This window comes from Corvus kubaryi, unplaced genomic scaffold (genome assembly GCF_017639235.1).
Source record: "Corvus kubaryi isolate FWS band 111438036 unplaced genomic scaffold, C.kubaryi_AGA036_p1.0 70, whole genome shotgun sequence".
In the NCBI taxonomy this organism is placed as follows: domain Eukaryota; kingdom Metazoa; phylum Chordata; class Aves; order Passeriformes; family Corvidae; genus Corvus; species Corvus kubaryi.
The window spans coordinates 1,458,716-1,485,868 of NW_024582058.1; the positions used below are offsets into that span (position 1 = coordinate 1,458,716).

General features: G+C 44.4%; 1 protein-coding gene and 1 long non-coding RNA gene across 3 annotated transcripts in view; one reads left to right on the forward strand and one right to left on the reverse strand.

Annotated features, from left to right (window-relative positions):
• Window positions 1-335: 335 nt before the first annotated feature.
• On the forward strand, window positions 336-25,810 carry LOC121674757. The gene is made up of 4 exons (XR_006019819.1): window positions 336-448; window positions 11,957-11,960; window positions 22,187-22,190; window positions 25,798-25,810. It is a non-coding gene; the product is annotated as an uncharacterized LOC121674757 (long non-coding RNA).
• Window positions 6,419-27,153, reverse strand: part of ISM1 (isthmin 1) — a 40,513-nt gene continuing 19,778 nt past the window's right edge. The window contains exons 4-8 of one of the 2 annotated variants that reach the window (XM_042049332.1): window positions 24,426-24,662; window positions 15,744-16,011; window positions 12,132-12,275; window positions 9,956-10,045; window positions 6,419-8,306 (exon numbers count right to left, since the gene is read on the reverse strand). In XM_042049332.1, coding sequence (XP_041905266.1) covers window positions 7,789-8,306; window positions 9,956-10,045; window positions 12,132-12,275; window positions 15,744-16,011; window positions 24,426-24,662 — 1,257 coding nt within the window. In that variant the 3' untranslated portion in view covers window positions 6,419-7,788. Of the gene's footprint in view, window positions 8,331-9,955; window positions 10,046-12,131; window positions 12,276-15,743; window positions 16,012-24,425; window positions 24,663-27,153 lie in introns of both variants that reach the window. The other variant, XM_042049331.1, reaches the window with a different exon arrangement.

A 27,153-nucleotide genomic window follows, 5' to 3' on the forward strand; every position in this document is an offset into this window, starting at 1 on the left:
CTGAGTGCTCAGGGATGCAGTGAGGCCTTTGCAAAGCCAGCACAGGGCAAGCTGTGGTAGGAGAGGGGCTGTCACTTGTCCCCTGTGCCCCAGGGTGAGCAGCAAACATATCCTTCTCTTAGAGAAGGATTTCAAGCCTTTTCACTGAAGTCCACACCTGGCTTGACCTGAAAAACTCAGCCAGCGGGTAGGAAAGCTGGGAGTGCTGGTCCAAAAAGGGCCTGGCAGCTCTTGGCATTTTTGGGGGTGCAATGACATGGTGGTCACTGAGCTATCGGGGGGTCATATTGCTGCTGTTTCCCTTCTAGGTTTTGCTGCCTATGAACCTCTCAAGGGCAGGTTGGATGGACCTCTGAGCAATGTGGTGTAGTGGAAGTTGTCCCCACCCATGGCAGAGTGGGTGGAACTAGATGAGCTTTAAGCTCCTTTCCAACCCAAACAAACCATGGTTCTCTCTGGAGGGGTCTGGATTTGAAGATGTTGGAGAGCAGCTCTACACCTGCTGAAAGCAGTGGGAAGTTTTGCAGAAAGCAATCTGTGGGAGAAATAGGTGGATATTCTTGGGAATAAATAAATCTCACAGTTTCTATTAAATTTGCTCTACCCTATTCAAGATCTGTTCAAAAAGACCTCTGCAGCTCATGGCAGAATTTCTAGCCTGGAGGTGTCAGATGGAGCACATAGGCCAGTGGGATTTCCTGGCCTTGCAGATCTTCTCTTCTAAAGCTGGAATTATCTGGCCCCACCACCTTTCAAATGCAGACAAAACACAGCCTGACAGTGACTTAGACACCAAAGCTGGGCTCTCCTTCCAAGTGTTCCTCTGGCCCCAGCTCCCTGTGTAGCTGCCTGGGTGCAGTTTCCATCCTAGGACCGAGATTCAGATTGGCAGTGCTGACTCTTGTATCCAGTTGGATCTAAAAGTACTCAGCTCTCGGGGCTTCCCACCTTCCTCCTTCCCGTCAGTGCTGAGCAGTCAGACACAGAGCATGCCACTGCTTTCCCTCTGGCTCGCAGACTGAATCCGCGGGGCAATCCCACCGGCTGCAAAAACAACCCTGCTTTTCCAACCAGGCCACCCAACCTAGCAATGATGGATGCGGTTGTGTTTGAGGTTGAGTCAGCTTCCTCCCCCACCTCCAGCCTGTGCCACTCTGGTGGCTTCGTGCCTCCTGTCTGTGTGCTGGGAAGAAGAGGCCAGGTTCCCCTTTCCTGGTGGGAAAAACGACCCGAGCCAGTGCTCTGCTGTGCTGTCGGTGGTGCTGGGAGGGGGCAAACCCGGGTGGCTGATATGGGGGTGAGAGGAAGGGGGCTGGCCTTTTGAGCAACAGCCACATTAAATTACAGGAGTGCTGAGGGCTGTGCCGCTATGGGCAAGGGCAAAACCCAGTTATTTGTCAAGGTTAACCACCGCCATGGAGCTCTCGCGGGCAGCCGGAAGCTGTGGTGCAGCCACCGCTGTGCCGCGGCCTCTCTGAGCACGCGGCCATGGGCGCAGTTATTCAGAAAAATGGCTCAGGAATGTTTCCTCCCCTTACACCTACCAGCTGCACCTTTTAATTTGGCTTTTCTGGGACTGTGTACCTAGTGGTGATTTAACACGTGGTGAAATATTTGGAGAATGGCTCTGTGAGTGGATGGCCAGGCAAGGGAAGTCCTTAGGATGTAGACAGTGTATTTTCTTTGCTCAGCTCCTTTTCAAGATTTGCTTTGTTCCTTCTGACTTGTCCCTCTCTGAGACCATCCTCCTTCAGGACATCATTATCCACATGCTGATTTAAATTGGGATGACCCTTAATGAGGCCACTTTGTAGTTCAATGTACTGCTATTTCCTCCCCACACTGGCCAGCAGTCCTTTCCATTCCTCTTACTTCATCCTCTCAACCCAAAGAGACTCTTGGCGTTTCCCAGGCAGGCTGTAAGATGAGGGTAGTGTAGGGGAGCTGATACACCCAATTCAGGGTGTTCAGATGTGGTTACTGCTGCAGGGACAGTGGCAGACCTTGCTGTTTCTCCAAGCTGTCATTTGCTGGATGTGCTGGAATAGCTTGGACGTTTGCACATGAGATGGAACTGTGCTTTTGCCTCCTGGTGGGAGCTGGGTCCTGGATGGAGATGTCATGCGAGGCTGGATGCCCTGTGCTTTTTGGCATAACAGAACTGTAGCAGTGCTGGCATGCACCTTAAGATTTGCCCTCATGATTTTTGGCAGGCAGGAGGTGTATGAAGCCAGGCTGCACTGTGGTTAGAAGGTTCTCCCCATTGGCTGCTTGATGGTGAACACTGCCAGGGACAGTGGGACACAGGGGTCCCTGTGTCTGCATGGTCCAGTACTTCCCATTTCCTTACCTGGCTCATGGAGCCCTACTCAGGCAGATGGGGCTTTTCCAAGGCCAGCTTTGTCCTAGTTCTGTGTTTCACAGCTGAGCAACATCCCCTTAAGAGCTGCCCCTGGGAAGTGAGGAAAGGGGAATGGCTGCAGCTTGGATTTGGGGACAAAGGAATGGGCTAAGCACAACAAATCGGTTAAGCACAGCTGTGCAGAGGCAGGAGCCAGCCTGGAATATGGTGCCTGGAGTGGAAACTGGTTCCCAAGCCTTCTCTGCTCCCCAAACTTTCTGACTCACATCCTGTATCCACCACCATGGTGTGCAGATGCTGTCCCTTGCTTCAGGCATGTTTCAGAGTCTTACCAGAGTCCTTCTGAAATCCATAAGTGAAGCACTGTTCTACTTTAAGTGAACCATTGGTCAGGCCCGTAATAAACAGCAAGCTCTGACATTTAACACATGTAATACTGCTTGTCCAGTTTTAAAAAGGAAATATTATCTAAGCGCTCCTCTGAAGACTAGAGCCACCCACACTTAGCTGTGTTAGGTTTGGCCAGTTTGACCTGTGCAACATTGCTATCACTTCCAGAATATAACATTGTGAACCCCTTATAAAATGTGCAATGTACAGAATGAAAAGTTTCTCTGTATGTTTAAAAATCTTCCCCCTCCCCAATCCTTCTTGTGATAGAGAACAAATAAGGAAAAAATTTATAACTCCCTGAACTGATAGAAAATTAGCACAGTCATAAAAGGCATCTGTGGCCTTAGCAGTGCAGCTGAAAAGGAAGAATGAGTAAACCTGCCACTCAGAAAGTAAGAAGCAGAGCTGAAGAATGACTGCTGCCATTTTAGCCTCCCAGCCTTTCTCCTCCCTGTGCAAGTGCAAAAATAGCCTCATGCCCTGTGCAGGAGGCACGGAAGGGCTCTGCCGTGGGACCCTTTCTGCAGGCACCACTTGGCAGCAAACCACTGTACAGCGCATGACTAGAGGATATCCTAAATTAATTTACATAGACATATAAATATATGCATGTGTGTGTTTTCTGTATGAAATATGAAACCAGTGATTTCTTAGCCAACCCCTTAATTTGTCTGAAACAGCACAGGCATAATGGAAACTGCCCACACATTTTTCCATTAAAAGTTACAAAGGGAAAGAAGCGGGGAATTGGTGATAGAAAAACACATGCTCTCTCAGCTGGCACAGAAATGCCAGGTGGCAACACACACTCACTCCAGTTTGCTGGGAAAAGCATCATCTTTATTCTGGTGGTCTTCCTGCTGATGTTCTCCCTCCTCAGCACGCTGGGTTCCCTGTGTTTGGAGGGGAGGGACGTGGCCGTGCTGGTGCCTGTGCAGCTGGATGCAGGGAACAGGAAGAGTTTCGAGTTTGTCCGTATCTGTTTTGCAGGTTTCCTCTTCTGGGGGAGAAAGAGCCTTGCCATGCCACTGTCCCTTGTGTGGTGCTGGATGGTCCTGCGGGTGACAGTGGAGCTGCAGAGCAGCTGTGCCTGGGTGGGTTATGAACATGCTCTGACAGCTTCCTGCCCCTGCTAGGAGTGGCACGTGCCAGGTTCCTGCACAGTCTGTCCAGCCTGACGTGACTTTCTCCAGGGAAGGATGAATGTGTGACTGCTGCTGAGAGCTAAAGCCAAACTGCTATGAGCCATGCTGGCTGCTGGGTGGTTCCAGGGGCATCCTGACGGAGAACAAAGGAAGGGGAGAAAGGGAAGGCCTGGGGGAGCCCTGGTGGCTCCTCAGAAGAGGCAGCTCCCTAGGTCATCACTCAGCTCTCCCTCGCTGCCTTCCTGCTGCCAGCCAGGGAGACACCACAAGTAAGGCACTGTGGCATTAAGGCCCTGCCATTTTGGCAGGGCAGATTCTTCAACAGGAAAAGGTAACTTTCCTCCTTTCCTGCCTTCAGCTGGCCTGGCCCCACTCAGCTGTAAGTGTCAGGTGCATCTGCAGCTCATTGCAGGCAGCCCTACAACCTCACCCCGAACGCTGTATCTGGAGCAGCCCCACGAACTCACCAGCATTTTTCCAAAGAATGCCTTGTGTTGACAGTGCTAACCAGTCTGCACAGCGGGAGGGGGGAAAAGCAGCTGGTAACTAATGCAGGGCTGTGGGGATTTGTGGATGTGTGTATGGTTCTGGTTTTTGCTATATTGTCCTATAACCCATATGCATCACTGTGGGTTATGTTAGTGGAATTTTGCTGCTCAGCAGCTGTCCGGGCAATGTGAAGCCAGGCCCACTCATCCTTTTAACCATCAAAGGTACGATTCAATCCATTTATGGCTGCCTCAGGGCACTGCTCCACACATCTTTCACAGCAGCTGTGCCAGCTTAATGCTTTCCCACCAAGTTGACTCGGAAGTTGTGCTGCAATCTGTATCTGCTGATTGATTGGGGGTTAAAAATAAGTTGGATGACTTGACTGGCTCCTTGTTTAAGTTTCCCTGTTCAGTTTTGCTTGTTTCAATCCCTCCCATATCTTTGGTTGAGTGTTCCAATGTGCCTGCTCTGTGGTAATGTAAGAAACGTAACGACAGCTTCTCCTAACCGCCAACCTGTGCCTGGGAATGTGAGCCACAAACCCTTCCTCGAGGCTTGTTCTAATATGAACAGCCTTGTATTTAAAAGACTGAGCCATATTTGGCCATGGTAAACTCCAGCACCTTGCTGAAGTCTACTACACAAAGTCATTTCACGTATAATTTTGGTCATTGGAAAGGTGATAAAGAAAACAGAAAATAAAATACGCAGCCCAGCCCTGGATGGATCATAATTTATTATGAAGTAGGACAGACTTTGTTTTTAATAAAAACTGCTGCTTAGGACAGCAGACTCTCTCAATCTGCGCTCCAGGACTCATCCTATGAAACACCTGGTAGGTCCTATCAGAAGTTATTTGGCTCCCTCAGAGTTTCCAGCCTTGGCAAATTACGAGCAGTAAGACTTGAAACTTTGTGCGTCATTTCATTTATTAGAATAATTTTTCCTTTTCCCCGACACTTTATGTGTTATGTTCTTTATTAATAGTGTAGTAGCATTTCTCAATAGCACCATAATTTACTAATCCACAAAGGGCAGGGATGTGTTTTATATTTCAAGAATTGTGACCAACTGCCCTCTCATCTCCCTCCCAGAGAAACCTGAGAATGTTGTTCCTCCCTACACTGTTAAGTAAGAAGCAGAGCTTTCTCCCTGAAAATACCTGTCTTTCCTGTGAAGTGACTGATCCTGGAGATCCTTGTGCCTTTCATCCATCTGCTGTCAATTTAACTGGCTCCACGAGCTAGTGGCGCCTTCGTATGACCTTGAAAGAATTTACAAAATCTGGTTTCTATAAAAAATAAGGGGTGATCCCCATGTTTACCCTCTTGCTCAACTAACCATGTTTTGTTACTACCAGCTTGTACTAGAACATATCCACGTCTTCCCCACCAACTCAAGTCTGGATCTGGGATGACTCCCATGACTTGGCCAAGTTTTCCAGCTGCCGAGGTTACCTCAGCAGACCAGTTGCTGTCGCAGATGTGTGGTGGCTTTGCCCGGACCGCTGTGTTTCTGGAGACCTGGAGCCTGAGCAGGGCTGGGGTCTGAGGCCCAGCAGATCCAGGAGAGCCTCCAGTATGGGTCAGACTGGGTGTGCCCGGCCTGGGCTGCCTTTGAACCCCCTGGTTTGCACCATCTGGGCAGACCAACACAAGCCTGACCCTGCCCAGCCCAGCGGGGTTGTTTGTGCCCGGGTTTGTGCCAGGGGCACCACGCACATGTCCGTCCATGAGCTCACAATCAACCAGACCTGAGAGGACAACAGAGACACAGAAAAGATTTACAGGATGCCACAGAAGGTTTGGAAGGGACATTAAATATCATCTATGTGTGTCTGTATATAGCAGAGGCAATTGTCTTTTGTGTCTGTCTTGAATCTTTGAGCTCAGACTGCGATGCCGGTTGGCTTTACCACTGCGTGAGGTTCCACATGTGCCTGTCAGACCACATAACCCCAAAATAGGCATTTCTCTAGTGACATTTAGCCTTAGTGTTCCAAATGAAGACACTGACTTGCAGCAAGGCAGTCTTTCGCAGGATGGAACTGTAAGTATTTATTTACCCAGGGTGTAACTTTTATCTTTCATCAGAATGCAGGTATGAGCTGCTTAATGACAGGATTATGTATGTAAACTTGCACTTTATAAAAGTTTGGAAATAGACCTTTGCCTAACAACAGTCATGTTCTTGGAAATCAAGTTCCATCTACAGAAGCCTTTCATGTTATAAACATATCCCGCATGTGAGTCATCGTTACAATTCAATAAATACTTTACAAAAATAATGCTAGCTTTTTAAAAAAAATTAAGACATTTTAAGTCACCAATAATTCCTCCCAGAGAGCTTCCCTTAAAGAATAGCTACTTCTGTAGGACACTGCACTCAGCATGAGAAAACTGGGGGAAAAGGGCTGCTTGTATCTTTTATCCCAGGGAACTTGTGGATTCCACTTTTACTGTTCTCTAAAAAAATAAACTTCTTTCTTTTCTTAAAAGAAAGAAACAAGCAGATCCAAACATTCTTCATATTAAAAACTGGGAAGGAACTGTGATCTTTTTTTTGTCCTTTGACATGGATTCCTCCTCTGCCCTCACTCCTCCAAAGAGTTACAGCATTCTCGGTTCACAGGTAGCTGCTCTAGAGATGTAAGCCCCAACAGCTGCAGCTCCGTATCCGAGATGTCTCCAGGAGTGGGCTGTTTGTAACTCTTGCAGAACCACTGCATCAGGACATTTTCTGGCCTGTGTGAAAATTACAGCTACAACTTCCTGCAAGCCTACCCCAGGTGGACAGCAAAGACCTGAGATAGAAGGTAACAGGAAGAATTCCAAGAGAAAAATTGCTAGGGATTTTCTATATTCACTTCTGACTATTACCCTTCCAAAAAAAGTTCTTCCCTTCTTAGATTAGTCATTAAACCAATTACAGAGAAAACTGATGCAGTAGGTGCATTAATCTTGTAAACCGTTCCCATATGGAAGAGTACATTCTTCAATCCCACTGTTTATAACAACTTTTAAATATGTGCCTCCTCTGCTGGGGCCTTGGGGCCTGATGGTGATGGCAGCTACCCCCCAGCCCCTCCACTATGTCACAGATGGGAAATAAAATGAAATGCACATTATTACATGAACATTATTGCAGTATAAAATCCTATCAGGACAAGATTTATGTATGTCTGTATGCAAAAATAGGTGTGTGTGAGACAGAGAGATACGTGTTTATAAATTACACACACTATGAAAAATAGTTATATATTATATTACAACTATATACATTCATTGGAAAGGAACTGATCAACCCCTGTGGAGGAGCCAATGCAGCAGCCATCATCAGTTCTTTGGCATCCAGGAAACGAATGCTATTTTGTGTCTGAAGAAGAGGAAAATCTTCTCAGTATTCCCTTGCTTCTTGAAACTGCTTGTAGTAGTCTTCGTCTGATGGGTTTTCTGTACACTTCTGTCCATTGTTGGGAGGCCGGGCTTCATTGTAGCGGCTCCAGTCACCTTTGCATATGATCCAAGGCAGAATGTCCACTTTGTAGTGGAGTTCTGCTGAGAATTCGATGCTGATCAGGTTCGGCGTCCCTGCCCCTTTGCCCCTGGTGATCAGCTGCATGTTATCATCGTAGCAGCAGTGCTGCGCTGCAAGCGTTGTGCTTTCCAAAGACAGCATGGAGCGGATGCAGTATCGTGCCGTGGGCTTGTAGATCTCCAGTTTTTCCTTGGGACCACTCGCATCTTTCCAGCGGAAGTTCTTCCTCTTAAGTCGATCGTAGATCTCAGCGGTGCTGTACGCAACTTCTCTGGGGTAGGAGCACGGGCAGCTGGGAAGATCGTTGACCACTTTGTGCATGTATTTCTTCAGGAACTCGCTCTTGCAGCTCATCCATCTCTCACAGCTATCAGTATCTGTTTCAGGGCAGGAAATGGAAACTTAAGATACATTAAGCAGCATCCCAGTTCATGTGATCAGTGATAATAAATGAGTCAAGTGTAGCTGTTCAGCACCAGTGCTCTGCTTTAGAAAGAAAGGGCAACCACAGCTTGCTGCCCTGCCCACAGTATATCACTGTGCTCTCTTGTCAGGTAAAGAAATCATGTGTGACTGACTTCAGTGCCTCAGGCAGTGCTAGTCTGAGTTACAGTGCAGAACCAGGCCAGTAGGAATCTGTGACACTTCTACCTGGCAAATTCTAATTAAGCCACTGATATGCCCATGCAGCACAAGAGACACTACCATGGGTTGATAAGCAACAGAAGTAGGGAAATCACAGTGATTTGGGACCAGTCTTCAGCTGGAACCCTTAGTCAGAACACACTCACCAGGAAAAACAGCAGTCAGATGTTGAAGTATTAAGTTTCAGACGATGCTAGAGATTACAGGATGGCAAGCAAGGCCTGGATTACTCTTTCTAAAGTTCATTCTAGGCCCTAATTCAGTCTTTCTTCTAAAAAACAAATAGTTTTTTCTATTTGGTCTCCACTTTCCAAAGAGGTACTTCAAGCATCTGCAGTTCAAACATGGAGACTGACATCTTAGCTGGCAAATGCAGCCAAAAGCAATTCAGGTTCTAAAAGGGCATATACATCAGAGTGGCTGTACTTCAGGAGGAGTTAATGGCACTAGAGCCATGACGTATGGCTGGGATTAAAGAGGTTTGTAGACCAGTAGCATATTTAATACTGGCACTCTCTTATTTTGCAAGGCTCTTGTGAGAATCCAGTTAAACATCTCCTACCTAAAATATTATTTATGTTGTCTATATCTTTCTATGGGCTGTCAAAAAACCCCTGCATGTCTTGTTCCACACTTACTTCAGAGGACTCTGCAGGAGAGTAACTAACTGGGACCTAAAACTCTTAGAGCAAACACTCTTGCAAAATATTTCCTTAGTGATCAGTGTCCTGTTTTTCTATCTCCTTAAAGAGTCCCATCCTGGCTGTCATTAACTATTGTGCCCTGCCACCATAGGAGGGAGGTGCTGGGTTACACTATTTATTCAATTAATCCAGCAGCCAGTGTCTCTGAGTGGCCACATTATGGTTTTGTTGGAGGGTCGAAAGCAGAACATTGCAGAGATTGGACTGAGTTTTAGATAGTTCAGAATCAAGCCATGCCCTATAAAATTGCTTTGGCTCCCCCCACTGCAGCACACAGAGCTATAAAAGCAAAGCACACTCATAAAAGTCATTGCCCTTTTTTATTTTTTTGATGTGACAGCTGTATTTAAAATGCTTTTATAGGGTCTTCCATTCGAGGCTATTTCAGCAAAATAATAAAGGTTTGATTTTTACCTCCTCCATTAATATGGAGTCTTACAGCTCTTTTCTGAATTAGGACAGCAAGTAACAATTTTATGATGAAACAAGCACAGGACTTAAGGGGAGAAAGATTCTATGACTGAAGCAAATGTTCAGATTGTAAACATAAGCAAGATAATAAATGACTGCTGTTATTGATATTTTTAGTGATAAACTCAATATCTTGGTTCCAAAGGACTAAGAAAACCCTAAGGAAGCCTCTTATCTGTTACTGCAGGATTGACTGTGCTGCTTACCAACTTCAAACAGTTTGGTTGCGTTGAAGTCTTCACTCCCTGCAAGTAAACTCACTTCTGTGGCAGCTGTCCGGAAGGTATCTTCGATCCCTAAGACAAACACGTGTTAGTGGTGCTGGTGTTTTCCTGTTAAAACACAATGGAATCAGCTGCCTCCTTGCCACCCATCCTTCCCCAGGCTCTGCAAGGTGCTTTGATTTGGCAGGGGAGCATTCTGAAGTTGCTGCTGGACTCTTCCTTTAAAAGCATAATGACCAAGGAATCTGTGCTGTTAGGAAGGTAAAAGAGAGCGACAGGCCTGGAGACAGGCGAGTAAGTTCATCTCCATAAGTGAGCAACCATTTTTCAAGGAAAAATGATTCTGTTACAAGAAAATTGGTGCTTGTTAGTCTCTCCCAATGCTAGGGAGTTAAAAGGTGTGAGTAGGCAAGAGATAACCAACCTCTCCAAGCAATTCCATCCCCGTGACTTATAGCTATCAAATAAAATACCAGGATCTCAGCATATCAGGATCTACCAACAACCTCCAGTTAATTGTTTGCTATCAGTAGAGAGACACAGAGATTGCCAGAAAAATGATCTTGCCAAAGTAAACAGCTTTCATTACTGCTTTACTTCAGCCTATTGACCAGCCCAATGTTTCTGTGCCACGTAGGCTTAACACAAATATCTCCTCAAAAAAACTCAAAAAGGTTTTAGGTTTTTTTTTCCTTTCCTCCCCATTGAATTAAAGACCTCTAAAGAGAGCATAAAGATCTTTAATATGTGATAACTATATGGTTAATAATGAAGTCTATTCACCATCCATCTTCTTGCCAATGAACTTTCTCCCGCTCTCCTGAACTGGGGCATAATGGTGGCTTGCAAAGGTTCAAAACAGCCTCAGGCCAATTTTCAATAAAATTATCATACAGTTTTGCCTTAACTCCAGCACTAGATGTAGAATAATAGATACCCAAGAACCCATTACAAGGCAGTAATTCACTGCTGGAATTATAAACAGCAGAAGCTGAGCTTTGCCCTTGTAATTTTAAAAATGTCAGCACAGCCTCAAAGAGTGAATGTGTTTTGCTTGTGGATCGTTGGAGGTCTGTTATATGACATAATATATTCTTTCAAGTTTGCCACTGTTTGGTGCTAGCTGGTAATAAATACTAGACAATATAACTGGAGGTTACTTGCTTTTCTCTGGAATTAGCCCCTTATTATTGAGGTTTTAGGATGTATGAGAGCATGCAGAAATATTTTTCCCCTGAACTGCCTAGCAGTTGTTGCCTTACAATGGAGACATGAATCTATCTGCAAGTGAGAAACTTCTCTCCAACTCTCTCACCAAGTCTTCTAAATCTCCTTTCCAGCACTGCTGACATTTCACTTCCCATTAAAAAAGCCTGACCTACAGTTTAAGAATTTCTGCCTTTCTGAGTCATTAAGTAAACTGAGAGTAATGCATACCACCACAACTTGTGTTTTCACTTCTCTCTCTCGTCTTGGGAAGTAATGAACTTGCACCTATCCCCTGCATTGTGGCAGCTACTGCATGACAAATTGGTCTAAATTCAAACACACAGCAACATTTAAAAAACAGTTTTCCATAGCAGCTTCAAATTTTCATGATGTAGGCTTGAGTTCTCAGCCCTGCTTTTGCCAAAGTGAAGACTGGGTGATGGTAAGGACACTTCAAATGTCAAATCCTGTGAATGGGCAGGAACTAAGGCAAGGCTCCTTGGCCATATTTTCTGAATATATTCAAGCCAAAGCTACACATTCCTTCATCCCTGTTCACCGATCAGGCAATGCCATTCACTGCACAGCAAAACAGGAGCTCACTGAGGTAACAGCACAGCTGGTTTGATATTCTAAAACAGCTCCAAATTTGTTTCAAGAGAGTAGATTACACCCTTCGGAATACAAAACGCCTGTGCACAAAAATGACTGCCATGACCCAAAGAAAGCCTGTACTTGTCTTTTAAGTCCTGAGGGATGGTGGACTGCATCTAGCAGTGTATCATTACCATGAATAAATGGTGTTGAAAATCGGTGTGTCTTTTCCCACCGGAACCCTCACCTTGCCACGGAACACATGGGCCCCAGGCTTTGCACACAGGAGGGCTCTCCCACCCCATGGCCACCTCTCCCTGCCCCCCCGGCAGCAGCTCCCACGAACAGCTCCCACCTGGGCAGTTGGGCCTGTCGCAGGTGCGGGACTCGGTGGCCGTGCAGGCGTACCCGCAGGACCTCGTGCGCTTCTGATTGCCGCTCCCACAGGTGACGCTGCACAGGGACCACGGGCTCCAGTCGCCCTCGCCATCAACGTAATCTGTGCAAGGACAAACATGGGGAAGGAAATGAAGAAACAAAACTCCTACTACCCGAAACTACTGTGTAGTGTTTTTTATTAAGAAGGCAAAACAAGAATGGAATCCAGATGTCTCTACCTGAAGCTTGGGCTGAATGCCAGGCGCAAGCCTGCTGTTTAAATGGTTTTCACACTTGATGCTCCTCAGGGAAATGCATGCAACATTATTTGAAAAAATATTTCCTTTCTCTTTTGACCTTTTGGCAGCTGAGAATCCTCAGCTGCAGAGCTGGGTCGTGAACTAACAGTACACATCTATTCACATAATCTCCCTGCATACAGGAACATGTTTATAGACCAGACTAACCAGGCATAGGATAAATTAAGTTTTCTTTTTCATATTTTCAAAACACACAGCCATAGCACAACAATTCTCAACTTTTAGGGAAAGATGCATGTTGTTGGGATATGGGAAGCTACAGGGTCATGAGTGAAAATCACAATTTTGTTTTTCAGTCCCTTGAACAGGGTACAGATATTTCAGGAATACTGCTATGAGAACAGGGAACTGCATGCTCCTCTTGCACTGAGAGCAACATGCAATTTTTAGTGTTTCGTGTGGATTAATAAATAACATCAAGTCTGACTATTTACTAGAAGGAACCTTCTGAAAAGGAGACATGACTTTATTCTCTTCTGGTAGAGAGCCAAAGGCACTGGACACCAGGTCTGTACCACAGAAGCTGGTGCTGCTGTGGGTACCTAAACTCTTCAGAAGCAGCCTCCTTTGTGTGCTGCGTTCAACTGTTGCACATCCCACCATGTGAAGGCCACCAAAAAAAGCCCATGAACCCATCCCAGTTTTCTTGCCTTCCCACTGGCCTCCCCAGTTAAGGGAACATTTGTCTTAATGGTTTTCCCTGCAACCTACAGGAGATATTTTACTGACCCTGTGGTCATAACTTGCAGTCGTAGCTCCTTTGGGTTACACCACCATGCGTAGCAAAGCAAAATCTGGTTTAGTGGTTTTGAGACAGCCCTGTTCTATAGCTATAGGTAAGAGTACCTAAGCTACAGCAAGACCTGCCTTCCCTGGCCTCTGTGCTACACGAGATTCCTGCTCCCCCCACGGCCATGCTGTCTGTGGGCTTCCTGAGCTGGTTAGCAGAACATGTAACTTGATTTGTACCATATGTAATGACTGACGACAACTCTGTGGGGTGCTATTAAACATTTATTGCCAGGAGTATGGCAAGGTTATATATCTCACTCAGAGCAAGCTGCCTAGATGTGAGCTCCTCGTGGCAGGGACCTTATGTATTTCTCCTCTTTTTCTGACATGGCTGATGATGGGGAAGCCACCACACCGGAATCAGGTGTCCACGGTGTGATGTGGTTGTGAACATGGCTAATGTCAGTGTGCAAGACCCATGGTTTTGGGGTTTGCCAGCAGACAGGCACCACAACAGTCCAAAAAGGCATCAGATATCTCAGGAAAATGGCCCTCTATGCCTGGCCCTGCTCTTCTTCCTAGCTCTTTTCCAACTCTTTTCTTTCCACAACAGTGTGGTTGGCAAGGAGGAGGACAGGTGAGCAGGCGCAATGGCTGTCAAACAGCCCCGCCCAGGAGGCCCAGGTAGGGCAGGGAGAGACCTTGGTAGTGGCAGTGATGCCATGAAGGCTTTTTGCTTTGTCCTTTATACCCTTGCTATACCTTTTTACAACTTCTGTATTCTTAGTGCTTTTTGCCTACATTCTTGGACTTGTTTGTTCATCTAGGAGACTAAACATTTTAGAAGCTTCGTAGCTAGGGACCAGTGTGCCCCAGACCCCAAGGTCCTCTCCAGAACACATTCTGTAAACTACAATAGAACCATCCAGGGGAAGGCTCCTTGGGGAGGTGGGGCTCACTCGAGCCTCTCATTGGGGAATCTTTGATAGATATGCTAATTAGTAAGACCCATAGTGTTATACCAGATCTTTTGGGGGTGTGCACTGCAGTGTGCATTTCGGTGCTTTCGACCTGGATGTGTGCACGTAAGGATTTTTAAAATAAATACCAATGTAAAATCCCTTTTCCCCTTCTAACCGTGTTTGACTCTTGATTTTAAGACCAGGAAAAGGCATCAGCAGGAGGAGAGAGAGACACACATAGGAAAGGTGTGAACATGTCAGTGGGTGCAGCATCTAAGCCCCACATGGGCAGGATCTGCTGCTACATCCTCCTGGACAAGGCCAATGGCACAGAGCATTTCAGGTTAGACAGAGGGTCAGGAGCTGTTTCCAGTTGGTTGGGTGCTCTGGTGTGCCGAAGAGAGCTCTAAGATAATTTTTAGACCTGCCTACCTAGTGTTTACACTTCACACTGTTGAATATACCATGTTAGATTTTCAGCTGGAGCTCAAACTGTTCTTCCTATTTTCATATTTGTAATTCTTACTATGTTTTTTCTACCACAATTATTTGTGAAAGCAATTTTATTTAACTTAAATGAATAACTACTATATGAATTCTTGGCAATAAACCCTGCCCACAAATAAATGTAGGTGCAAAAAGAGGGGATAGACTTTAATCTTCTAGCCACAAAATTTAATACGTATGTATGTGTTTAAACACACCATTCCACGAAAACTCGCTCTTGATTTTTAAGACTCTAGTACTTCAAGTTAGCCAAATCGTAGGAAAAATAAGGCTGAAGCAGTGCATGACAGGCACTCTGCAGCATCTGGGGAATAACAACAGAAATGCCAGGGTAAAAGTACTGCGGCTCTGACACCTTGTTCTGACTAAAGTTGTTTGTATTTACACACAACTTAAATTCAAGGGGCTCCTGTGAACACAGTTTAGCTCACCTCCCTTGGGTCATTCCCATGTGGACAGTCACAGCCTGTCAGGGCAGTGAATAGCTGTAGTTCGTCTCTGTTTCTAGTTTCTGCAGCTGTTTCATACAACAAGCTGAAAACAATTGTTTTTGCTGTGACACATCTGGAATAATATTACACACGCAAATACACAATGTTCCTGCTGCACATGCCACTCCCCACACATGCACCAACATAATTAATCTTATTTGTGTATCCACCAAATACTACCACGTTTCAGATCTTGCTTATTTATCCAATAGTTATATTTTGGTTCCCAAACCACCGCACAATTCTAAATTTGTACTTATCCTTACTCTAAAAATAAATATGAAACCTTGTTTCCTCTACTTTTAAAAAAAGCACACGTCGGACTAAAAAAAGGCACTCTTCTGGGATAACTGGTATGATTTTCAAGATTATAGACTTACTAGTGGAATGCAGCTACCACAGTACAGCTTGTGCATCTGCACAGATTTGTATTTAAAAGCTGATGAACAAAAGCCACATGTTGAAAAATTCTATTTTGCTTGGCCTGCTCTCAGCGATGCCTCACCATTCTCATTTCCCCCATGCTTGTTTTTTACAATCCCAAAATGCCCATACGAGGCCTGGAACGCAAACTTACCATACTCTGGCTGCTCCTTGGACTCAAATGTCCGGTGACTGGGTGCATGACTATCCCACCCACCGAGAGGGTTTAGGAAGTTGCTGTCCTCAGTAGTGCTGTCGTACTTGTAGTCCTGGTCCCCGCTGCTCATGCGAGTCAAGGTGGAGGACCTCTGCCACCAGTTCCTCCAGTCAGGCGATGGGGCTGGCCAGCTGGGCTTGCTGCTCTCCTTCTGCAGATCCTTGTCTGTCTCCGTGTCGGGGCCATCCACCACTTCAATGGTAACCTGTGGGATTCAGAACAGCCCAGTCTGACTGTCAGCGCCTCCTCCCGGTCAGTGGGAAACTTTCCACACAGCAAAGACGAGGTGCTGCCTGGCAAAGGGGCTGTGCAATACCTTTGAGTTTGCATATTGTAAACCATATGCGGATTACTGAGCCCAGAGATAGGCAGAGGCTGAGTGATTCCTTCTGCTACCTCTGCTGAATCAGATCTTGGAACAAAGGCTAGGAAAAATCCTGCACAAAATAATAACCCATGCTGTGCCTAAAACCTTTGCAGCATAATTTTCTGCCTTATGGGGAAAATGTGTTTAGAGCCAAACATATATGAACAGGAAAAAGAAAACCAAACCTGTAGTCTGTGCTGAGGCTGAATTTGAGGCAAGCATGAAGCACACCAATGTGCAGAGCCTGTTCCAAGGCCTTGGGCTGATTCAAGATGGGGCTAAGCAAGGCCATGAGTGTGAAGGTAAAGATGCAGAGCCCAGGTACCTCTGGGTTTGCGTCTGTCTTGCCCTCTGGCAGCAGCCCAGCTGTTACTGCTGCATGAAACCACACTTTGTGGCAGTGATGGGAGCCAGCAGCTCCTCTGACCAACGCTGAGTAAGTGACTTGCTGCAAAGCCCTCTAAAGTAGGTCCTTTTGTCATGCTGGAAGAGTATAATGACCTGTTATGGTCAACCTGTTTATGGTTTCTACAGAAGCCCAGAACCAAAATTCAGAGTTTGCTGCCCAATTCCCTCACAGACATCACAAATGTCAATATCATTGTGCATAAGAGCAACCCTTGATTGTTGCTTTCTGTGCTGAACAATGTGTAATTGTAAAACTCTTGGATAAATACTGCGTGTGCACATAGGTGGCTATTTAGGTAGAAGCAGAGACTAGCTGCCAGAAACCTTGGCTCTGTGAGTCATGCAAGCATTGCCTGGCCACAGATACATCACAAAAAGCTCTCATGTGTCATGCTAATGGGGTTCATTGATTACACTGGACTGGCTAAACAACCAGAAGTGACTCTCAAGATATATCTATAATGTTTAATAGGTATGGAGGCATTCTCAGCCTTCCAAGATGGTACACAGTGAAAATCAGGTTGTATAAAACAGAAATAACGTACAATTATGCTAGAAGTCATTTACACAGCTCTGTGGATGTGCATGGTGCATAAAAGATTTGTTTTATAAAATTGTTTTTGGTAAAATCACACACAAGGAAAAGAAAGAAAACGTCACAGCTACCTGTGACCCAGAGAGTGTGACATAGGAAGCAAAGAAGAACTGTCATACCCTCAGAGCTGCAGACAAACAATGCCCACACATCCTGTGTTTGGAGAAAGGAGATTTTGAATCTATTTCATGCTTTGCATTTTATCACAGACCAGGCCATTGAAATGAAAAAACTTTCAGGCTACTATGAAGCTCCACTAGGAGAAAGAGCAAGAGCAAGGTAAAGTGCAGCTGTCAGCCTAATAGCATATTTACACAAAAGGTATTTCACTCCCAGTCTAAATATGGAATTGGAACGATTACTTCATTAAACCTCAGTTTCTACAGACCAAGAATTAAAATGGATTTCATAAGCTTGAAAACATCAGGGTCAGTTCAGGCATTCAAAATTGTTTCATCTATCCAAGCAAAACAGCGTTTTCACAATAAATGAAAGGAAATTGCCTTACTGAGTGGCAACCACTGCCAGTGGTGGGGCTTTGGTACTCCCCACCTGGAAATTAGTACAACTCCAGTACTTTAGTAGCAAGTATTTTTAGGACCACACTAACTCTCTGAGCAGTGACTCAGCAAAGTGGGAAAAACCATCCCTCTGATAAAAAATAATGATAATTGCTCCATTTGCTTTGATAATCTGTAGCTGTGTGACAGTCAATCAGCATGAACTTGCATTATTTCAGCCAGGGACAATTCGAAGAACCACAGGAACTTGGTTTTAAATAACGATTGATGCTGCCAAGTCAGTTTAAGGAAAAGAGGGTTTGCAGGGACAGAGAAACGTCTGCTGAGCTTGGTGCTACACTGATGAGGAAAGGCAGGTGGAACACATGGGCTTGCAGTGTCATCAGACCCCACCAGACCTCCAGCAGCACTGCAACTAACTTACTTCCAAGACACATCTGTGCAATCAGATAGCCCCTGCAGTCTGTTTTTACCACTGAAGAAGCTTATTAGAAAGGCCTCTAAAATGAGTTTTCCAACACACAGCTAATTTAAAAACCAAAACCAGCAGAAGCAAAATCCAGTGTGGTAGTCTGACAAATAACGGTGTTCCTCTCTCCACTGCTTTAAGCTTTGATTACCAAGGTGTTTATTGTGGCATAAAAATCATACAGTGAAAGAAATTCTATAAAGAATCCTGGGATTGTCTGAACCGCCACTCTCAGAAATTAGAAGCCAGCTTCAATCGACTCTGGTGTTTTCAGGGACTTGGCTGTGCTCTGCCGAGCTCCATTTGACTTAATGGACTTTCCAGAGGCAGGGAGGAAATCAGTGCCTAATCCTAGTAATCCCTCCTCCAAAAGTTAGGGCAGACTTGTGAGAAGAGGCTGCTGTTTCAGGTGAGCAATTGCTCCCTTATCCCAGTCTAAAATTTTGAAAAGTCAGCTTTCACTAAATTCTTCCCAGTAGTTACAGATAGACTTACAGTGTTAGTCCATGACTGTACATACATGTACATGGCACTGAAGCATGTAACTTGTTTCATCAGTTTCTATATTGGGGGCTGTTTATAAAAAGGAATAAAGAAATCAAGAACTAGAGAATAAAGACCAAGAACTAGAGTCATAAAGAACAGGCGTTCAGAGAAGCTCTGGAAAAGCTTTCATGCTGTATAAGTATTCCAGCTTACATGTTCTCTTAAAAATTAAAAAATAAATCTGCTTTAGCAATTCTATCTTGGAGACAATTTTAGAGGCTGATTTCTTCTTCCAGTGATTATCAAAACTGTAAAGATTCTTTTTTTCTCAAGCTTCCCAAAATGTCTGTGGTAACACAGTTCTTGTATAAATCCACAATCATCCCCAGAAGTATTCAAACCTAAAATAAAGCCACTTTTTTAATGGTTGTATGAGCTAGGAATAAGGACATTCCTCTGACAACTGTTAAAAGCAGTTGGCGTAGGCACATTAAAACAACAGATTTGCAGTCAATTTCTAATGAAACAAGTGTATCAAGCACAGATGTATGCAGACACCAACATCCAATTTTCTCCTGGCCAAAAATATACAGAAGATAAATATTATCCCAGCCTGCTGGAGTGCACAAAAAGTTCTGTGTTCTTCGTCCTGTTTACAGAGACAATGTTTCTGAATTCACTTTACTGGTGTAAACATTGCCCCAAGCAACTGGAAGATAATGTTTCAGGAAGAACTATGTTTGTGATATTGTGCAAGCAGCAGATCCTACAGCATTTCTATCCTGTTTCTTTCATACAATCGATGCAAATTTTCAATACAGAACTTGCCATTCTGGTAAGATAGACGTGCAAGTCAGCAATGAGGTAAGAATAACAGGAGAACAGAAACAAGTTCACTGTAAGAGATTGAAATGGTAAATCCGGCTTTACGCCACATAATTTTAATTAAAATGCTATCAGTAGTGATACCAATTTACTTCTGGTTGTGTCATGTCACTTAGTTTTCTGGACTTGAAAAGTGAAGGACCCTCAAACTCTGTTGGGAGCAAAGAAGACAATGTGACTTGAAACCTGAAATTTCTATTTAATGCTGTCAATCCAATTTGCAATCTCTGATGAGCCCAGCTGAACCCCAGAAATAAAAACGTGTTCTAGCTCTGAATTCTGTGCTCTGCAGTGAGATCTTGTTACAGCATGATGTTGAGAAACCTGCACAGCTCTGGTATTGACAGCAGCTTAACCGTGGCCCGCAGCCCCCGGCTCTGCCTGCACAAGTCTCTCCAGCTGGCCAGAGGAGCAACCAGCTCCTGCTAGGCTCCACTGTGCTTCCAGTGCTGCACCTGGCAACAACTGCTGTGCTGCTACCTCAAGGTATTAGACCTCACAAGCCTTACAAGAAACAAGCACTGCTGGAGCCCTCCAGCTCCTCTTGTGCTAAATTAGAGATCAGACTGGTAGGACTGGTCAGACACTGTTGAGTCTTCTGTGACAATACCAAGAGGGTGTTGCTTTCAAATGCATTGAAACCAGCAGCTTCAAAGGACAAATATAAGTGATAGCTAAAAAGTAAATCTAATAAAATGAGTAAAAAGTGACATTATGAGGCAGGTGGAGGTGAGGGAAACGGCCATGGGTGAACTTGGAGAAGAGTTGAAGTCTGCAGTTCTTTTTTAAAAGCAGATCACAGAGCTTTTAGAATGTAAGTTGTATCTTACTTAGAACAGGGGTTAGAACAAAACTTTCTCTTTAGTTGTGTATGTTCCTAGAGTGGGTGGTTTTGTGTAGAAGTTCTTCTAAGAGAAGGTAGTAACCCAGTAGGTATCAAAGAGAGAAAATAGGTAACAAATAGATAACAAAGCTAACACAGCAGCACTGGAGTGGTGTGACTAGTGGATATGGCCACAGGCCTCATGAAAAATGATAAAGACGTAGCAGGCATTAACTTCTTCCAGTTTAAAGCCACTCCTATCAATTACCATGGTTATCAACATGGTTTTAAACAGGAATCCTACCTGTTCCTGTGCAGTTTTCACCCAGAATATGTCACCTCTTTGAAATGTTTAACACATCCATTACGACTGGAGCTCACCCAGCTGTGTTTCAGCTCTATTGGTCATGAAGCTTGACCAAGATTTAAGTTCAGTGAGGAACATTAATATCCACAAAATACCCTTATTGCCCAAAGAGGTTGTGATCTCCTTGTCCCTGGAGGTGTGACTGGGCTGGATAGGCCTCTAAATAACCTGATCTAGTGGAAGGTGTCCCTGCCCATGGCAGGGGGACTTGAACTAGATGATCTTGAAGGTCCTTTCCAACCCAAACCACTCTATGGTTCTATGAGTTTTCCCTTTCCTGCTCATTTGTCATGGTGTCGAGCACTGCTGGGGAAGCAGCAAAGCAGTGCAACAACAGAGCAGCAGACTACCTGTCCCTCTCACAGTGCACAACCCTGGGAGACCAGTAGTAGAAGGAAAAGGGGAGGGACTGGGCAAAAAGTTCAGTTGCAGGTTGAAACATCTGGCTCCAAACAGAGGGTTGGCTGCAAAGAGTGAAGAAGTTGTAGAAGGCTGTTTAGAACAGACAAGAAAAACCCATCAGAAATGGAAAATAGGCAGGCTCCTGTACACCTCCCATGTGACTTCGTTCTGCTACTCAGGGGTTAGAACAATTCTGACTGAATAATAACCCTGACCAATTACAGGGTCTGCATAGGCATCCCTTGGCTAGTCTGTCAAACAAGTGCAAACCTAGACATCCTAGGGTATTTTCCACTTGTGAAAGGAAATCTAAAAAAACCATGTGATCAGTTTTTGTAATCACCTTCTCATCTAAAAGTCTTCCAGGCATTGACAGAACTGTTAAAATGACAAAAAGGAAAACAAAATACCCCAAACCAAGCAGCCAGTCTTTGCTCAACAGCAGCTACTGTGGTTACTCTCAACAACCAGTGTGGAAGCACAGCTGAAGCATAAAATGCCACTTGAAATGATGGGAGATTTTACAAGGCTAGAACACCACAGCAAGACCAGTAAGTGTTGTCCTGGTCTTGTATGCAAAGAGACATATTCATTTGGATTACTGCAGCTCTGACTGTTGCTTCTGAGGGTTTTCTAGAGACAGCCTGCTGTACTTAGGTTATCATCTGATAAATATGGCAGTACCTGGGGTAATCTGAATTCCTCTGATGGTGTTCTGATATTCACCAGTTCATCACTAAAAGAGCACACACCAGGGCATGATACAGCAAATGCCATCTCACAGGAACCAGAGAAGGAATGGCCCTAAAGAAAACTCGCTGGAGTATCTTTCCCGCCTGCTTTTTTGGAAGAATTTTATGTCTCTTTCTTAGATTTTTAATTTCCCAGGTATAACTTCCATTAAAAAGATGTTATTTTTGGTCTATGCAGTAGAAGGAAAAAGAGGTTTTGAGTCTTTGAGAAGAAAATGTGGCCATTATGCTATCTTAAAACGGAAGCTGTTTTCTCCTTTCCAATTTCTCAGTCCTAGGAGGACTCTTTAAATCAACACTCCCAGGATTGTAATTTACAGAGTCAGGAGCCATTGTGCAAAACCAAAAATAAGCATCAATTCTGTTTTCACCTGCCAAATAGCTGATGGGAAATTTGCAAGTCAGCAAGTGTCACTATTTCTGTTCAGGTCAGTATAGTACTGTTTAAAAAGCAAGAATTCACTATAATCCTATTTTTCCTAAAAGAGCAGGCCAACTTTTACAAGCTTTAGGCAAAGAAATAAACTTTCTCTGTCTCTGTAAGGAATTAATGGGAGTTTTATCTCCATGAGGCTTGACCAGCTGCAAGACTGTCAACCAAGAACTTAAAGAAGCTTTGTATATCACTATTTATGCACCTAAGTAAGCAGAGTAAGTGCAGAGTAAATAAAATGCAGAACTCAGGGAGCCTGTTTCTGAAAGGGCTCATCCTTGTGCACAAGAGCTCTGGGATCAATGTTGTCCAATGCTTTTCAGTTTACAGGACTAGTCTTCCCAGTTCTCAGAGTCCAGCAAAACTGCTGACATAGTTGCTGACAAATTTCTGAGATCAGGTGGTGGAAAAAGAGGTCAGAGCAGCAGCAGTTACTATGAAGACAAGCCAGGGAACTGTTGCCATCTCTTTTATCTGTTCCCTGTGTCTAAACATTGTATGCTGTTACGACTCAGAGAAGGTTTTTGTTTCCTCCTGTCCTCCTCTGCAGTTTACATACTGTTCAAACAGTGATGTTACACTATTTGCCTCATGCCACAATCTGGGGCCCCTACAGCTTCCCAATCTTCCCTTCCTAAAGCTCTCTGGAATGGTTCTCCTTGCACAAGAGATGTTCCAACTTATCTACTGCGACTGCAAGGGAGTGACGCTGTGGAGGCAGCTTGTTCTCACCCAGTCATGGAATCATGCACTGGTTTGGGTTGGAAGAGGTCTTAAGGATCATCCCATTCCACCCCCGTGCCATGGGCAGGGACACCTTCCACCAGACCAGGTTGCTCAGAGCCCCATCCAACCTGGCCTTGAACACTTCCAGGGATGGGGCAGCCACAACTTCTCTGGGCAACCTGTGCCAGAGCCTCCCCACCCTGACAGGGAAGAATTTCTTCCTAAAACTACTCTAAACTTATCCTCTGTCTGTTTAAAGCCATTCTCTCTTGTCCTATCACTCCATGCCCTTGTAAAAAGTCCCTCTCCAGCTCTCTTGGAGCCCCTTTAGCACTGGAAGGTGCTCTACGGTGTCCCCTGAGCCTTCTTTTCTCCAAGCTGAACAGCCCCAGCCCTTCAAGCCTGTCTCCAGAGCAGAGGTGCTCCAGCCCTCTTGAGCATGTTGGCCTCTCACCAGCAGATCTATTACATCTTTACATACGTACTTCTTAGACATATCAAAAGGATGGTAATTTTGTGGGCTGGGGGACTATAAGAAGCCAGGAGTTAATTTAACCAGAAAACCAGATCTATTAGTGCATTGTTTTTATAAGCACTTCTTAGGCAGAACAACTTTTGAATTTATTGTTTTGGTTAAAAGAGACTGCTTATTAATGCCAATTTTGCTTTAAGGCTCTGAATTAAAAACAAATCACTCATTTTTTCCTCTCTCCGATCCTTGAAGTTTCAAGATGCAAGTGGCTTGTAAGAGGCTGTTCCAAACCCAAGAACAGTTTGAGGAATAACATATAACAAAGTTTCTTGCAGACAACTTTTTTTACTCCAAGCAGCTGCTACAGAAATTAACTCTAAGTCTCACTTCCATACAGAGGAACACATTTTGACCTGAAAATGAAAGACTTGTTCTCTGACAACGTTTGGGGATGGTTGCATTTTATAATAGCATACCAAAAGCAAATCTGTTCACAAACAAGTTTTACACCAATTAATTGAAGACAGAAATTAAAATACCCACTTATTATCAATGAAGGTAATATGCTCCAAAATGGCAGTCACAAAGATGGGTTTAGTGTCACAAAGATGGGTTTAGTATCACAAACAGGTCTACATTGTCCTCCACACTTATGCAATCAACGCTATCCAAGGAGCAATTTAGAAAACATTTGCAATCTGTGCATTAACTTAGAGAGAAAAAGTATGTATTATGTATTTTTTATATATAATACTATGTTACATTACATTATATTGTACTATATACCTTCTCTATTGGTAGAGACAGATTGTTCTGGCTGCATGTCATGCAAGCCAAGCTGAAAGTTGTCTTGGTTCAGTAAAATAACTTTGTGTAAGTTATAAAAAAATCAGATGTTAACATAAATTTGTACCTGAATGTTGGGATTCTGCCCATTGATATCCGCTTTTGACAGGTCGGGGAAGTTTGGGAGATCCAGGAGAAAAGATCTGGGTCCATCTCTTTGCAAGGATGTATGCCCATTCTCCTGCCTGAATTGCTCCTTAGAGAATGGCTGGTGGGCAGCCTGGAGATCAGGGTATTCTCGTCGCTCCTCAGGGTTCAGGGTGAAACTGTCTTGAGGAGAATGGTCCTCTGCACTCAGTGTGTTCTGGGGAAGGAAAGCAAGGCACAATAATGACAACTGAGAGCGTGCAGTCCTGCCAGTGCCCCCCTCCCTCCAATGGCTGCAGCCTTACAGCACCCAGGCCCATGGCTTGCTACTGAAACACAAATCTGTAGCCAGCTGACACAAGATAAAACTCAGTCAGACTTGGGCCCTTAGCTCTCCAAGGCTCTTGAACCATTCCAGCCTCGTGGTGAGCACCTACACGTGGACACAAGCATCAGACTTAAAACGAACCTAGAAACATGAGGCTCTGAAGTAACCTCTGGGAAATCAAATGGTACCACATTAAACACGTCCCTAAAAATGCCGAAAGGCATCCTTCTTATAAATCGTTTCAGTTTGCTTTGTTCCAAAGTGCAGCAAAACCACTGACTGTTAAGGCCACGTTGAAATTTATGGTATTAAAAGATCCTACCGCTGAGCTGGCAACTTCTCCTTCTCTCCCCTCAGTCCGCAACAGCTTCCATCTCGTCTCTGTGTTCCTCACCCAATTTCTCTGGTCTTGAACATCTGAACCTTCCTTCCTCTGGGATCTCATTTTCATGTTTGCCTAATGGTGGGATTGAATTTCACCAAGCTGTGGGTCAGCGGTTAATGCTTTTGTTATTGTTGAGCGTACTTTTGGGTTTTGTAGTATATTACAGCAGGCTGCCTCTGAACCAGTAGCACTGCTGCCACTGCCTTTGACCTCACCAAGGAGACACATTTAGTATCAAAACACTGGCTCCCTGGGTTAGGACTAGCCTGGGGACTTGGGGAAAAAACAGCAGAGAAGTCCAATCTTCTTATGGCTACAAAAAAAAAAAAAAGCATGGAGCAGATTCAGCACAGGTTTTGGGTTTGACTCAGCTGAAAAATTTTAGCTTGAGGTCTTAGTATGACTGCCTGGGGAGTTTTTATTTTCAGCTCATAAAGAGACAGCAAGCATGGAGAGGGTAAATGTTAAAGACCTATCTTTTAAAACAAGCACAATTAAAGTGGAATGGCCACATGTGGTTCTGGCTCTACTGAAGCATATTTTTGCCAGCATTTCTGGTTAAACGCAATCTCCATCCAGCTCCCCTGGTCCAAATTAAGCCATAGCATACCTTTAGCTAAGCTCTCAGATAGATAACAGCTCCAATGCCTTTTCTTTTATTTTGTGTTTATTTGCTTAGAAGGTTATAAATTGACCTTTACAGAGATTTTACAATATAACCTGTGCGCAGTACAGGAAAATATTCAGTGACTTAAAATAAACTAAGCTTGAAGAGTTATCTTGGACTAAGTGAAATTGTATCAAGTAGAAATGAAGGTGCTTCTTCTCTATCCTCCTCACTGCACTCCATTTGTAAAGAGCAAAATCAGATTTGGCAGAATTAATATTGTCTTTGTATTGTCACGCCCAGAATGGTTACACTCTGAAAGTGCCAAAAGGGCAACTTTACACATTTATCTACAGCACAGGTTCAAATTCTGAACTAGTGCATGTATGCAGTGCTAAAATGTGTGTGCTCCTGACAGTGTGCTTTGCTTGAAGGGTAAAACAGGCTCTTCTCTTTGCTGGAGACCAGGAAGGACTTTCAGATGCCTTTGGTGGCCCACCCATTATTCAATATAAAGCAGAAAGCACATCACACAGCAGCAAGCTCTGGGAAACGAAACTGAGGGCCACTTAGCTAACTTTAGGTTCCTTACTCATATGCTAGTGCTTTAACTTAACACTTTTCAGACAGAATTTAACATGCTTGGTGCATGAGGATTAAATGGCTTTTCAATTGTGTCTCACTAACAACAGGGTGTAATAGTGCTGTGATTAAATTACTTCAGTCAGGAGCCAAAAAAAAAGTGGTACTTAACTACTTTTACTGGGGTATCATGCCCATAATCTTACCTTTATTAAAAATAAAGTAAGATTTTATTAAAAACTAATAAAATTCTCACATACAATTTTATACTTTCCCTATCTGCCTGCCCCCTCAGGAGCATCCTGATCCTCCACATTAACATACCATGCAGCTAGAGCTGACCCAGGCCTTTGGAGACCCACATTTAAGCCTCTGACAAGACTTGGTGTGTGATCCTGACAGGTCATGGTCTGCTGGTGCCTCGGTGGGGATAACAGCACTTCCCTTCCTCACTGAGATGTTTGCGGGGAGCTCAGCAACTACAATAATAACGGCTATATAAAAAGTTTTTAATAGTGTCAGACAGATGGAATATCACATGGAGTTAGTTAGGAAACTGTCATGGTGAGGTAATGACATCAGGCTGATCGGGCCCACTACCAAGCTGCTTGGGGCAGGGACTGTCATTAATTACAGACCGAGCACGACGGGGCTGCTTGACATTGGAAAGAAAAACGGAGGGAGGACAAGATAACTGCTGCATCCCAAAGGCTGCTGCAGGCAAGGGAGGATGGGCCACCCTGCTTGCTCAGGGTGGACACGACCCAGAGACCCCAGTGACACATCAGGTACACATTTCTGATGGC